This window comes from Mercenaria mercenaria, chromosome 9 (assembly GCF_021730395.1).
Source record: "Mercenaria mercenaria strain notata chromosome 9, MADL_Memer_1, whole genome shotgun sequence".
NCBI classification, from domain to species: Eukaryota; Metazoa; Mollusca; class Bivalvia; order Venerida; family Veneridae; genus Mercenaria; species Mercenaria mercenaria.
Genome location: NC_069369.1, coordinates 48,281,389 through 48,297,518, shown reverse-complemented (window position 1 = coordinate 48,297,518; position 16,130 = coordinate 48,281,389). Strand labels below are relative to the sequence as shown.

The 16,130-nt window shown below is 33.8% G+C and overlaps 1 protein-coding gene across 1 annotated transcript; it reads left to right on the top strand.

Annotated features, from left to right (window-relative positions):
• The first annotated feature begins 93 nt into the window (after positions 1-93).
• On the top strand, positions 94-13,243 carry LOC123547056 (monocarboxylate transporter 7-like). Its single transcript, XM_053551350.1, has 6 exons — positions 94-169; positions 2,089-2,261; positions 3,990-4,133; positions 7,548-7,695; positions 10,932-11,758; positions 12,095-13,243. The coding sequence occupies exons 1-5, from the start codon at positions 138-140 to the stop codon at positions 11,656-11,658; spliced, it is 1,224 nt and encodes a 407-aa protein (XP_053407325.1). The 5' UTR covers positions 94-137; the 3' UTR covers positions 11,659-11,758; positions 12,095-13,243.
• Positions 13,244-16,130: the final 2,887 nt, after the last annotated feature.

The window sequence follows — 16,130 nt, the reverse complement described above, 5'->3', positions numbered from 1 at the left end:
TATTATCTTGCATGATAAAATATATTAAGTGATGGTTTTAGGGCTTTATTTCCCGTACTTGATTTAAATAACTAGATATCACTGCGTGATTGTCTTTGATATTCGGATCTATATGAGCTGATACACGTCGATATGAAATGGATTATTTACAAAAAGAAATTCGTATTCGGTACGTAAATTAATATTCTTATAATTATTTTTATAGCTGTCACAATTTACTAATAATTCTTAATTTGATACATTAAGAACTTAAGAAAGTGTATGAATGTCACTGAACGAGTGTCAAACGCAGAACTAATTTTTATGAGCGTAGGCCCTGCAATGAATACGATTCCGGTTGTTGGATTTTGGAATGAGCCCAAATATATTCAATCACTATACGTTTAACAATAGACATTTGATAATATATATTAATTAGAGCCCCATATTTTCTTAAAAAACTAACCATAGGAGAATGTAGATATGCCATTTGCCATATCCCTTTTCTAAATTCCATTTTGTATAATGCAGACCCCCTTTCTTAAACTCCACTTTGTTTAGGTCGGCCCATTGGCAAGTCCTTTATCTTAACTGGGGGTCATACGCCGCTTCTCATGAAATTACACACTAGTGTATCATTGAAAGTTCCATGTGCACCACTGTCTGAATACATCTGGGGATGTCTCTAAAACTTTTTGTAACATTTGTAAATGTTGAGTTCTTCTCAACCTTTGGCTACTGGGCGCGAACGGTAGAATGCATTTCCACTACTGTCCACAAACAGGCTCAATTAAACCGAGCCTGTAACATGTTCAGTTTCGTCAAGTTGAACGACCTGTGGAGTTTCTACTTTTCCCAATATATCTTAAAAATAGATAAGGCAGCTTTTTTTTATCGCCAGTATGCATTCTCAACAGGACTATCTAAATGTATGTTATAAATTGTGTAACTACAATAATACATTTCGCTATCACTCCTAAGATTTGACGTTAAAACTGTAAAATAATCTTTTGCAACACATATAACACAATCTGGTATTTACAGGAATGTGCTCACAATTTTCGGAAAATGTTAGATCATGACAACTTATCTAATGCATTTGGTATAATTATTATAACACTGTTTAATAAAAGAATGTTTGACCAGGCTGTTTAGAGACACAACGCGTATTGAATTCTTCATGTGAGGAAGCCATCCAGCTTGCTTAGGGAAGGTCGGTGGTTCTACCCAGATCTCCGCCTGTGATGATATTATGCACGGAGGGGGCACCCGTGGTCTTCCGCAACAATTTAAAGCTAGAAAGTTGACATACAATTGTGTAGGTGTGACGTTAAATCCAACAATAAACTAATAAACAAAATATAAGATTCATCGCGTTCGTTAAATATATACGCAACATTTCATAGCGGGTCAAATTATTTGTACTTTGTTTTAATCTGCTGGGTTTAACGTCGCACCGACAAAATTATAGGTCAAATGGCGACATTCTTACTTTGTTTGTGGTGGAAGACCCCAGATGCCCCTCAGGGCATAGTTTAATCACGGAAGGGCACATGCGAAGAACCACCATTCTTCCGTTAACCAGCTTGATGGTCCCTCACATGAAGTATTCAACGCCCCGAGAGAGGCTCGAACCCCCGTAAGAGGCAAGTGATTCTTAGTCAGACATCTTAACCACTCGGTCACGGAGGCCCCTACTAACTCACATCGATAGTACAATATTAAATTATGATTGTGATTTTCCAGAAAGTATTGTGTGGTTGTAAAAAGATGGAAACAGACATCGCGAAACAAACGACTTTATTAAGGCAATTTGTATTGTTTTATTCTGTTCTAATTTGGATGAAAAGTAAACGGACGTAACTTTTAAATACGATATCGGTTAAGTGTACATATTGGATAGCTGATCAAACTAGAACCCATTCTCTGTATTGATGGAGCCTCATTTAAAGTTTATATTGTCGTTTTGTCATGAAATTGTTATCAAGATGGGTGTAAGGAAAATTTTGCAAACGAGTTTTCACCTAATAAAATATTCTTAAAGTGTCTATGAAAATCATATGTTATATTCCCTGCTTGCATATTTCAAGTATATAATACATTTTACAGGAAACTGCACAGCGTGTTCATTTTCATATCTTGTTGTTTGATAATGATTCTTCATATCGGGTTCATTAACTCAATCGGAACTCTCTTTACTGACGTTATGGCCACATTCAACAATTCACGTGCGGAAACGGCAGTCATACAATCAACAACTTTGGCAATTTCTCTTGGATCTGGTAGGTTACTCCAATTTAAGGGGCATTTAAGGATTTTCAATGAGAAGACGGTCATGTAATGAATAAATGATGTAAATGAAATCTTCTAGATGACCACATGCTCTGGCAAACAGCATTAATTTAGAAATATAATTATATTCCATAAGATGTTGCCTTGGAGATGGGGGAGGTTTACAAAATACTAAAACTGCTAGTCTTATTTGTTTTCCTCGTTGAATCGGAATAAGTGTTTACATACAAATGTTGTACCACCATTCACAAGCAATATACGGAGTTTGCGTAGTTGGGTAGTTGAATTTTGCGATTATCTGAACACGTAATCATATGTCACGTTGTGAAACAAAAATGTCAGACACTATCGCCTGCAGATCACGTTTTAATGTTTAGGGATATCTAAAACATAACTGAAAAAAATTGTAACATATTGACAACTTCATTCACTTTACCAAAAGTTATTAATGACAATGCGTTCCATTTAAGGAAATAAATAATTCATTTCACATTACCTTAAAAGTTAGCATTTTTATAAAATGGAACAATTAGTATATAATTGTATCATGTTTACATATAAGTTTGTATTTATGATATATATATAGTTAATTGGTTTCATGAGAGTATAATTCCGGATGAGTTCCGGATAGCACCCGCAATGCATCCGTAGAACTCCTACATCCGTGCAGAAGTCGGGGGCATCCGGGGGCAAGGGTGCAAAGTTTTGAACATGCTCAAAATTTTGCTACGAATAATATATCCGCAATAAATCCGTTACAAGTCTGAAAAGATCGTAACAGATCTTAAAAGATCGTAACAGTCCGGATGACAATCACTGTGGTGAAATAATACGAGCTATTACGGTTTTATTTCTGTTCTCATAAGATTAATTAAGGTTCTGTCACGACTGATTTAGAGATTTATAACGTAACAAATTCGCCAAACCCATTTTTTCCCCTTACACATTCGGAGCAATCCGGGGATGGGAATCCAGAACTCATCCGCAAGCCCATCCGTGGCAGTGTGATTCTAGCTTTAAGAAGACAAAACAACAAAAAAGAATGAAAAATATTTTCTTTTCGTATTCAGCATAATGTAATAACTCCCTGTGTATAGTTTATTGAATCCCATACATCATTTGTTTAAATTATATGAATTATTTAAAAGAAAATGAAACTTAACTTTATTTCGTTCTGAAATTTACAGATTCTTCTGTTTAAAAATAGAACATTCCTATCTCTGCTGATTGCCTTTTTTTTTCATGCGTGTAAAAATAATTGAAAATAAGTTAGGCACATTTTAAAGTTTGCAGAAAACCTTATAAAAATCTAAGTGCTAAGTTTCATGTAGTAGAAACACGTGCATGTATGCGAGAGGTTAATTCTATACTGTATTTATAAAGTTTGAGTTTTGGAATGCCAAACATTAATATTTGAACCGAATTTAGATGTTTAATTTTAATTCAGATAATTAAATCATGACTATATTTTACTTCCTCCAATCATGCAGAAAATGCATTCACATTTTGTTGGTGTATTACAGTGGCAGTGTCATGCCATGGTCATTTTATTAATCTATTAATTAATTTGCAAAGTATGAGTAATGTCACATGTAATTTGATTAATATGTTTTAGTAATGTGTAATTTTATTAATTATATATAATGTGATTGTCCCCAGGTATAAAGTACAGATGTAATTTGTCCACAACGGCTTATCTAAAATCGTCTCATCAATAGGTATATTTACTGGAGCGTTAATCAACCGTATCGGCTTGATGGGGACAGGAGTTTTAGGTTCCCTTGTGGCTAGCTTAGGTTTGATATCATGCTTCTTTGCATCTTCCGTGACGTATCTTATTATATCGGTAGGCGTTTTCAGTGGTAAGTTTTATTTATTTCAATGGCAAATGTAACACATGCATTTTAATTGGACAAGTCATTTTACCATGTATATAAGTGTGATATATTGCTCACAAGGTATGTTCTTCACGAACGCTTCTCATACCAACGGATTTTCCGTGAACGTTATGATTGTAAAAATTACAGCTACATGTATAATGAAACGAGACATAGTACATGTAGCAGAAATAACATCCTTTTCAACTTCAGGAGAAACTATCATACTTATATCTTTATCTAATGATTCACCTGTACTCGTCTCTCTCTTTCTACAGCGACTCTGTACATAGTTTGTATCACTTGATAATATTTATATAGCAATTTCATTGAAATTGACAGCGTTGCTATTAAATGGTTTCAAAAGGTCAGGTGGTTTAAGCTCAATTCACAGTCGTGGTCAGATGCCCATTCAAATGACGATATACAAATGAAACAAACACTAACTTAACAATTTAACGATTTTTTTTTGTATATTATATGTAAAACATCGCTGCCAAATTGGTGTTTAAGAACATGTAAAGCAAACATTTTGCATTGTCAGCCGGAAAAATTACAACAGCCCGCCCAGAAAATTCAAAAAATAAATACTTGCTTTCTTGTTTTTAAGCTTTCCATTTCCGCAAGAGTTATTTGAACTTAGCGGCGCTCTTTCACAGTGTTTGAGTGACTTGAACTTAAAAAAAAATCATATGGACATAATTGAAATATGACAGTAAAGCATTTGGTAGCAAGAGCTTTTTATATAGGGATATTTTTTTTTTGCTTTATGCATGAAATAAAATTGCATATAACGTGCCAATTCAACATAAAATTCGCTCTTTATTCAATTGATACGCTAGTTTTCAAATTTTATCCATGCATATTTATCGGAAAAAAAGAACTAGTCCGAGGTAAAACTAAATCATATATTAAGAGGAAAGGAGTTTTCTTGCAGAGAAATCAATTACGCCTAAAGTTTGTTATTGAAATCCAATCAGCATTATCAGAGATTTTCAACTTACTTCGACGCGGACTGTGGACAGCGGACTGCGTATTTACAGTAGGGGTTTTCTCAAAATATTTAAAGGTTCGCAAGAAAGAAAACATACTTATGATATATATGTTTCTTTTACTTATATGTGTAGTAACTTTTGCCTTCATTGTAGAAATTAGTATATTGTGATATAATTATACAATACATACGTTTGAAAATATTTGAATAGTGAACAGGCTAAATTTAACACACGTAATCGCAAATGTCAGATGTCATCTAAATACTCAGCCTTTAGCATGTTCTTCCAATATCCGTTTGCTTTAACATTTTGTTTTGATATCGAGACATTTCTGGCGTTACCTATTTTTCGTACGACTCGAACTACACGATATGTTCGAACCCACGGTGCTACGATAATACTTCACCTTAAATAATATGTTCATGCATTAAAAAAGTACAACATGAAACATGGATTTGAAGATAATGGCGACTCCAATAAAAACAGTTTGGTTTTAATTTGTGTTCGTCCATACGATTCCTAGACTTGTTTTCCTAGCAACAAGATAAGAAAAAAAAGCAGTACAAAATATTATTGTGAAAAAAATTTGAAAGTCCGCTTAATTGTTGTTGCATAGTATAAATACAATGTTCTTTAGTGACAACATCTTGAATTAGTTATGTATCAGCATGTTTTAAAATAATAATAAAAAAAGAATAGCTTATCTGAAACATTACCATAATTTAGCGACAACACCCTGAATCAGTTATGTATCAGCATGTTTTAAAGTGATAAAAAAGGTATAGCCACTTCGTATTAACATAATCTGATATCAAATTTTGAAAAATGATCATGACAGGCTCGGTCTTGATGACTGAGGTCACGCAACGACATTTTTTGACATTTTGAGTCATACTTTCGATAATGGAACATTTTTATTGATATCAAAATTGCATGTTAATTTAAGATTTAAATTCATGACTATTTTCAAGTAAGTATTCAGTAAGGATTGTCATATCTCAGCTGGAATTTAATCTTTAATTACCGTTAAAACTTGCTGTAAAAATTTCAATTTAAAACCCAGCTGAGACCGAAGATTGTTTTGTGAACAAAGGGCCTGGGGCGCGTCCAAGGTCAAAGTTTCGATCATATTCCAAAATGTTTTATGGCCAGTCACGCATAGAATTGTCAACAAAATTATATTTTGGCCTAGTTAACCCCAATGGCACCATCTGACCAGTTCTATATGGTCATCTGATACAACCAGCTTAGCAGTCGAGACTAGCCTTTTATCATTATTGACAAAGCCTTTTTGTCGAGTACCTTTTTCGAACATATGCATACAGTAAACCTCGCTTATAAGGAACAGCTTGGGACCTCTAAAAATTGTTCCTTATAACCGAGGTTCCTTATATCCGTATAGCGAACTAATTCCTACCGTAATGTAGCCATCATATATATCACGATAGGATGGCCGGACAAAACTGAATGAATTCAGTACCGTATAAAACTGAATTGTAGGTTCTGAAATGGTTAATTATATATTATTGCACGTGCGCCATTCTTTTTACTGCGGTGCGTTAAAATGTCACGCATCGTATCGTGCATATTCAAAATTGTGCGTCGTACAGTACGTAGCAGTTCAGCGTCGCGAATGCAATAATACGAAACACCATGTTTTTTCATAAACACTATATACATTCTTTGATACCAAATATACAATTATATATAATAAGTAATCACTTGAAACATATGTTGCTGTGATCTTCTACGCAACATATGTTGCTGTGATCCCCTGAGCTAAAATAGGCGAACCTCTTGCGGCGCAGGGGAAGAGTGTCTGTCTTCTCACCAGGAGGTCATTGGTTCAAATCCTAGATTATAAGGTATGTTGATCGTTGAATCAACAACCGTTTTCACTGCTAGCGAATACTGGATAGGACTTCACGAAATTGACAGCAAACATATAAATAAGTTGCAGCACTTCTAATAAAAAAGAATAAGATTGATACAGATCCTCTAGTTTCTTGTTCATAAATACGGTAGTCCAAAAATTTGAATAGATGCATTAAACAAAAAGCAATATAAAAAGTAAAAGGTTAAACAATTTATGCTCCCACGCTGTATGAATACTTGTAAGACAAAATATATCGGCAATTCATATACAATAAATCTTATAACTGCCTTTCTCAGATATTTTAAATGGAAACAGTATTACGGCATTAGAACCGGATGCTAAATATGCCACTGTTCAGATATGCATAACTTCCTCATACACAGTTTGAGAAAACCCCTATAGTAAATCCGCAGTCCGTGGTCCGCAGTACGTGTCGAAGTAAGATGAAAATCTCTATTTGGACAACGTTTCTAATGTCCAAATGAATCATGTATGATATACTTACTGAACTTTTCAATTTTGTTGAAGGCTTTGGTTTTTCCTGCGGATTTATTTCCTCTGCAGCCATCATGAGCCAGCACTTCTCCGGCAAGAAACGCTATATATTTTTGTCAATACACGCTACAGGGGCTGGAATAGGCGGCATGGTATATTCGTATTTGATGAGGTATCTAAGGTAAGATTCACTCAGTACATTTCCAAAGATACTTATGCGTTATCACGAAATGAAACAGGATGGACGCAGATAACGAAAGAACAAGATATTTGACGTGAAGATGAGTTACTTTTATCATGAAATATCTTAAATTTTCTTCAGCTAATACTGTATTTTATTTCATTGACGTCTATTTACGAATGATATGAGCGAGTAAAAATGATATAAAGCAGAAGCTTGACTGTGATTTATTTTGATTCTCCCGATCAGTATTTCGGTTCTAACACGTCTTGATATAATTTGTTAAATTCAAACTTGGATGTCCATATAATGTTCTGTAATAACAGAGATGTGTTTTTCAAACTTTTTGTCTCCTAACCCAAGTCTGCTATTATTTTACTTTGTTGTGATCTATGCCTTCAAGGGATATAAACTGCTTTGCTTGTTATGTAAAATACTGTGTCCCAATTTCTTGTCACATTGCACTGCAAAAATAACAAGTAATGCCATTTAATTGGATTGCTGAATTAAGATTGAATTAATCAATTTGGACTGGATCGTGTAGTGATTAGCTAATTCTGAATCAAAAGAAGCTACATTTAGTCAGTGGTTCAGGTAATTCAATCCTCGATTGGTACATTCATTCTCAAAGTACTTGATATGTAGAAAATGATTCTCTTGATTTTCAGTATGCATCTTCTACTGCGAAATGACATAGGCATTAATTGGAAATGTTGTATTAAATTATATTAATTACAGTAATAAGGATTGAAACGTAGCTATAACTTCTAACTGCTTGCTATAACTTCTAACTGCTTGCAGAGAGACTAGCTATTACAAGGTTTTACTGCTAGTTTAATAAGATAATTAAGCTATCTGAAATTTAGCCTTTCTTTGTTAAGTCAATGTTTGATACTTAAAATTAAATATTATAGAAAAATGCTAAACAAACATAAGAAGGAAAACAAAGAAGTTGCTTCTTCTATTGATTCGTCCGAATTTACATTAAAAATATATGAATTGTTCACAAAGATTTGGGTACAAGCATGACAAGGTCCGATTCCATTATACTTTTCTGCAGTTAAAGTGATACATGTGCTCTCTGTAAAAGTCTTTATATTGGTCTTTTATGTGTGTTTGTGCAGTAAACAATAAAGTAGCATTAAATTCAGTTCAATTAAATTTTGTGATTCCGCAACATCGAACCACAAATTGAACTATTTTGGAAAAGAAAAATGAATAGAAAATTAACTGTAGATACTTGTCAGATTGTTAATAAGCTGATGACACTTACTGACCATCTTCACAACCTAAACGTAGTTTTGGATTCAGTGTTGTTATATTTTATGGTCCTTTGGGATTTGTCCATTCAACATATGTGTAATAGAGTTCCGCTTAAGCCGGTGCTAGGGGGCGTGAGAGGTGTTACACATTTCATCTTTGCACACATTTCAACGTCAGCTGGTACATATTATTATTAATATGCGGTTGCTTTAGTTGACAGAAAATGGGCATTATTGGAAATAAGAACACTGGCATAGAAGACAGATTGGCGAACAAAAATACACAAAAACTAATAAACTAATGCAAGGCAAAACCTACTGTTGCAAATCCAATAACTAGTTTTCGGCCGGCTTTCATAACTATGGCTGTCTTGGTAACATAAACCTAACAGAAGTTTAGAGAAGTTGGGTGGCAGTGTTGTTAAGCTGCTTTTATTACAAACAAATTTTGTTATCTACTGATTAGTAAGAACGACAGAATATTCTTTTAGTTACAAAATGATATATGCCCATTTTTCCACAGGAGTGGGTTAAATAAATTTGCTTTTGTCAGTCAAGATGTGCGTCGGATACAATTGGAGTATTACAAGAAGTATTTGACCAAAAGGCATTATGAACATACCGTTGTGAACCTAAAAGTTTCTTTGTGACTTTACATACTTGTGATAGCAAATTTATGGCCTTTTAGTTTGTCAAAAATGTTTATATAAAGCCTTAACGTATGTGTTTGTTTGTTTGTGGATGTATTAGCTTACAGCAGGCTTGTGACAATTTGAACAAGATGTGTTCAAACTTGTGTCTCAAGCTGCAAACAAAAAGTGACACGAAAATTGCAGCAATAATAACTGGTGTATACGTCGCTGTGTACCATGAATTTATAGTCATGGTTATTGAAACTACTATGACAGTTTAACTTACTATAAATAGAAAGGTGTGCGTTCAATAATCTTATCTTACATATATTAAAATGAAACTTGGCTTATAGATAAGTTACATAAATCAAGTTTGAGATTGCCTATTAACCCAAGTGGATCTAGGGCAATATCAACATTACGTAATTTCGACGTATAATTTTCCAACTATATCAATGTCCCCCGTAACTGTGTGGTATAAGGCTATGTTTCCTTTCTGAATATACAAATGTCAAGAAGAAGAAGTCCATTTTCCGAGGAGGGTCATTTTTGTAAAGAGTCTGTTAGTCCAGTGGAGTCGGTCAATGTAACCGTTACTTAAAAAGATAAAGCACTTAATGATTTGAATTAGGACATAATAATTTATCTTGTCACTTGCAGTATTTTCGACCCGATATCAGGGTGCCGTATATCTTTCTTGATATACCGTCAGTTGACACGTGACCAGTGATATAGGTCAGCTGATCATGTGACCTTATGAATGATATTGTTGTCTTAAGAAATTTTGCATTGAAACTATCACCATTGTGTTGGAGATGTCCAAACTAAGAAAATGAGTGGTCAAATAATGAGTTTTTATTCGAAAACGAAGAAGTTTTAATTGTAAGCACATTACGGTGTCGGTGATTACTTCATTATATAAGTGACGTTATTACGAATATGACGTCATTAAAACGGTTGTCGCACATTTATTTTTGTAAAATAAATTGCCAAATATCGGAAAATGAAGTAATGACAAGATAAATAGAATACTAGGTTAGTGCTTAAGATGGAAAAAGTTTATCTGACTCGGCTCCGGACGTTATCAGGTTCGCCTTCGGCTCACCCGATAACATCCTCCACCTCGCCAGATCAACTTTCTCATCTACGGCACTAACCTATTATTCTCTATTTAAAGTACAGTTAGGCCGTGCAAAGTATAACTGGTAATTATCATCCACTTAACATAACTTTTCTAAGCAATAGATTTCAGAGAATCGTCCTCGATTAACATACTGGTTGTACAGTGACAACAAGTGAAGACAACCTGTGGCCTACGAACACATCTAGTTTTATCTTTCAGTGACCTGTATGGATTCAGAGGAGCGCTGGTTATAATTGGAGCGATAAGTATGAACACAGTGCCTGGTTGTATCCTTTGGAAACAGAACTCAAACAACAACAAGCTCCCAAGATGTGTAGCGGATTCAAACCAAATCATTGAATTTCAAACAAGGTTTCAAGTAAAGACAGAATACAGCGGAGAAGTCATTATGATAGAAAAATTAAGACAGAATTCTTCTTTAGAAGCTTCTGATACTGTTTATGTTAAGCAGTACCCAGTGCAACATGGGGAAACAAAAACCAAGACAGTCATTGTGCAAGGAACAGAAAATACATCTTTTACTTCGAATAAAAGTAAATCAGGCCAAACGTTTTGTAAAAACATCAGTCAAATCCTGCGCAATAGAAGTTTTTTGTTTTATGTAATGGGAATGGTCATTTCAGCTCCGTCTCTAACTGTGGTTTTTATCTTTGTAGCTGATATATATCTAGACAACGGAATGACAAACGATGACGTGTCATTAGGGTTGCTATTGATGAATGTGTTGAGTATAACCGGACGATTATTCCCTGGCATAATACTACAGTCTAAATACATACCATCGTTATTATTGCCGTTTCTAAATGCCATGTTATCTGCCGTCCTAGTATTTTGCTTTGCTTTTGTCAAATCGCGATGGCATATAATAATTTTATCTGGAGCTGTTGGCGTACCATTAGGAATGAGTATATCGATGTTAACATGAATAACTCTGAAACTTGTAGGCTCAAACAAACTGCCGATTGCCATGGGAATGTTCTTTACACTGAATGGTATTGGTCAAGTGATCTCAGGACCAGTATATGGTAAGTCATTAGAATTTCTGTAATACCATCAGTACTACGCACTGCCATAAAATGTAAAAATAAAGGACATATACATCGAATTTATAAGAATTCTTTTGATATTAAATGTAACAGTTGTTACAGATTTATATAAATCTTTAGGTTTGTAAAGTTGACGTAAGTGTAGCATGATGATTTCTTCGAGACATAATGGGTGTCCTTATTGTGGTTTAATAACACGTTCACAGTTGAAACAGATTAATATAAATCTTTAGTTTGTAAAGTTAACGTAAGTGTATCATGATAATTTCTTCTAGACATAATGGGTGTCCTTATTGTGGTTTACATATTTTATAGGATATATCAGAGATGAAACCGGTTCTTATACTTCGATATTCTACATCTCAGCAGGAATGCATTTAGTAGGAGCTGTCATTTTCCTTGTTGCACTCATCACAAGAAGACTACAGAAACATCACATTAGAAAGCAATCATCAGTATTCTACCTGACCAGCTTTTAATGTACAAAATGAGTTTGAATATAAGATTTACACGCACAAAACGTCTTTATAGCAATTACCATTATTCTAAAAATAAAATAACCATGAAGGTTATGTTATTTATGGCAAAATTTGTTCTGAAATTAATTTAACATTTTGGTGTATCTATGATACACTTGCACTTGGGCTATCAGTTCCATTGCTAAATGATTCCAGCTTTGACGAACTTTGACCATATTATTGCAATATTTTGTCTGTAATGTATTATATTCAATCGCATAACAATTAATATTTGATTACAAATCACTGATCCTATGGAGTTTAATGTGGTTTATTTTGACTATGAAACCGTGCTTGCTGTATATCTAAATGTCTTTCAAAATCTTGTCTAACGCACGACAATTAACTAGTAAGAATGTTTCTCATTGAAGAGTTGGTGCAGGCGTTCAGCGCGTGCGCGGAATTATTATCAAATGGAACACACGGCAAAAATACTCATTTTTTTGCATGTCCGCACGCATTTAGTGTATAATGTGCATAATATACTGACTAAAGGTTAGGGTTAGAATCACCATGGTTACAAAATATATACATTTAAGGTATTTTTGTTCAAATTTAGTTAATCCGGTATATACCGGAGTCTGTAATATATCTCGGGCGCACCAACTCTGTATTTAGTCACAGCCATTTACTAAAGGTATTCTTTCTTTTGATATTAAAGAAAAGCTGAACAACATAATCATGTATCATAATTATTTCTTTGAGTTCGTTACTAGTTTGCTATGTATGTTTCGCTTTTATTAGTTATGATACTATATTTATTAAACCATTAAAACCAGTCAACTTTCGCGAACAGAAAATAATAAGTGCATGTACATGCAAACCTACATTACGACATGGGGTGATTTCCATTTCTATATATAATAGGTAAACTTGCGCTTACTCACTGTTATATAAAGCATAAAAATATGGTGTTTTGATAATGTCAGTGAGGTATATCAACATCGTTGTAGCTTAACCTGAACATGAATAACCAGGTCTAGTTGCTGTACAAGAGCGTCATGGTCCAATTGATTGTAATGATAGTAGTATATAGGTACACTTTTGTCATATTTTACTCCGTTGAAGTTTTTCTAATATGTCTTAGTTTGTGTTTTCTAAATAGACGATAGACCCATAGCTGCTAAACACATGGTTTGTATGTGTGGCTTTGTAGCAGACGATTTGATCCAAGCAGGTATTGCTTGCCTTTAATTATGTCTTCTGACCACCAACATAGAGGACATCAAGTTTTTTTCATGTATTTCACAAGTAATGTGTATTTATTTAGTTAGTTAAATTGTAAAGTTTAGAGTAATCATATTAATCAACAATTGAAAGAAAATGAAAAGAAACAAAAAAAAAAAAAAAAAAAAAAAAAAAAAAAAACAATGCCTGACATCTGCAGTGCAATCTGTAAATTGGTATCAAGTAATATTATTTTTAATTGGTAAAGAGGCTGAAAACGAGAAATTACTTTAAAAGTTTCAAGGTTACTGTCACCGTAGCAGTTTGATACCTTGTTTTTATTCATATAATGAGTGGGATTTTAAGATTTCAGTAGTCAAATCAGAGTGGTCACAGGATGATGAGGAAACTGCCTTTGATGTTTCTTATAGTACTGAAGACTTACTGGTTGTTGAAAATCAGGAAAAACCATGACCAGTAATTGAGCCCAGGTTGTCTGGACAATGAACATGACAGTGATGATAATATTTATGACAGACATGTTAACCTTGTTGATATCGACAGTGGACAAGCATGTCAATACTGTTTCCTTAATCCATATCTTACTCAACAACGACAGTCTTGGCTTGGTGATGGCCAAAATTCTCATGAAAGAATTTGCGGGTTACTGATAAAAAGATACCCAAATTACTGAAATATGCTATTCTTTGCAGGGGCTGGGTACTTCCCTCAGTGTATTTAGAAGCAAATGGCATTAAATTGAACAAGAACAGATGCAGATGTGTGGACATAAGGGAATTTATTTTGTTTGTTTGTTTTGGGTTTAACGTCATTTTTCAATAGAATTTCAGTTATGTAACGGCGGGCAGTCAACCTGAATTCTGTTCCAGTACAAACCTGCTCTCCGCAATAAGCTTCTGACTTCCGAAAATGAACCAGAGATGGAGGACGATTGAGTTAAGCGGGAAAGGGAATTTATCCCCAAATGTATGATAAATTATATGTGGGGCTTGCACCCCAACCACAAAGGTCAGCCATACATGTGCCATAAATGGAAATAGATATATACATAAATTGCTATAGAAGCAAGGAAACAATGACTAAAACTTATTTCTGATACATTCTTGAAAATCTCTCCCTGATGAAAATTGTTGCATAAAAAAAATAAAAATAAAAAAATAAAAAAAATAAAAAAAGTAACAGCCACCATTTGAAAGTAGGTTCCTCCCATTTCTTTTTATAGCAAAGGTTTTGGTTTAAAAACTAAATTTGCAATCACTGGATAAATAGAAGATGATAACCGTATTATACAGGTGTCTAACACAAAATGTACAAAAAATGTTACTAAATGAGAATATAAAGCTTCATTTAATCGCATAGTCATATCTGTGGCTTGATCCATGTAAAAAGGTGTGCGTGACGTGCATATCTACTCTAGGATAAATTCCTAAATATTCTTTTGTTTCCTTTGTTAACCAGAGTCAACATATATTTATAAATTAGTTATCTGATCCAGAATAGTAAATACATTTCGCGTTTTTTGCCTGTATATGCATCTACATATGACCTAATTCTGCTTAATCGACAGAAGTAAATTTGTTGAAATTGGCATTTAAAACAACACAATATATAACATTATTTCCTTTCAAATAAATACCTTTATGGCGGCCCGACAAAACTTTAGGAATTGTCTGGAATTGGGACGGCTAACTTAGCTATTGAAAGAAAGTATTTATATCATGATTCACTAACTTACGCTAAATTGACCCGCCATTGTTATCAAAATACAAATTTCAAGAAAAACATACAATTTTATGTCAAACGATATAAAAAAGCCTGGAGCGTGCAGCGGGAATGGTCCAAGATGGAGTCAGTTAAGCAGTTTTTTAAATGTTCTTACCAGGATTTGCAGGCTCGATTTGAAATAAGTTCACGCAAATAAAATTAATCTTAACTGACCATTAATTAAGAGTGATATTTTTTCAATTTGACAAAATCCAGACGGCCAAACAATGTTGTCATTTCCGGTGTTCATGATACTTAATATACATATAGAAGATTATTCATTATTTTCTGTACTAGTGTCCTCTACAAACAATAAGGTAAGTCATGTGAACTCCCTTGAGAATGGTCTACTTTATGTCAAAGGATGCTACAGAACAACTTTAGTGCTCATCCATCTAGAGGTTCATGTAGAGTAGTCGTATACGTAGTTTTAATAGTTCTGTTGTTTAGTTGTAGTTTCTCCTAACGTCCCCTAATTAATTTGAAGTGAAGTGCTTTAACTATTTTTAAAAGTAAGACCTAATATTTGTCTTTTAATTTTGTTGATTCATTTTATCTTTTACCTTATCAATGTGTTTCAAAAGAGATATCGAAGCTAGTCGAACGACGGACGCTAGCCTATCCATCTGTATTAACTCACACTGAACCTTTGATCCACGTGGGCTTATAACAGTAAATTACAACCTTGGCAAAACGGAATGTAGTTCTTAGACCAGGTGACAACTCTGTTAAAGCAATGTTAATTGGTAAATTAAGTTAACGAAGGTAAACCTTTTAATTCTTTAAGTGCCAGAAAGATTGCAAATATCTAGAAGTTTTTTAGTTGTGTTTCAGTGTGATATATTATTTCACGTTTTTCTTACAGTATTAGAAAATATATT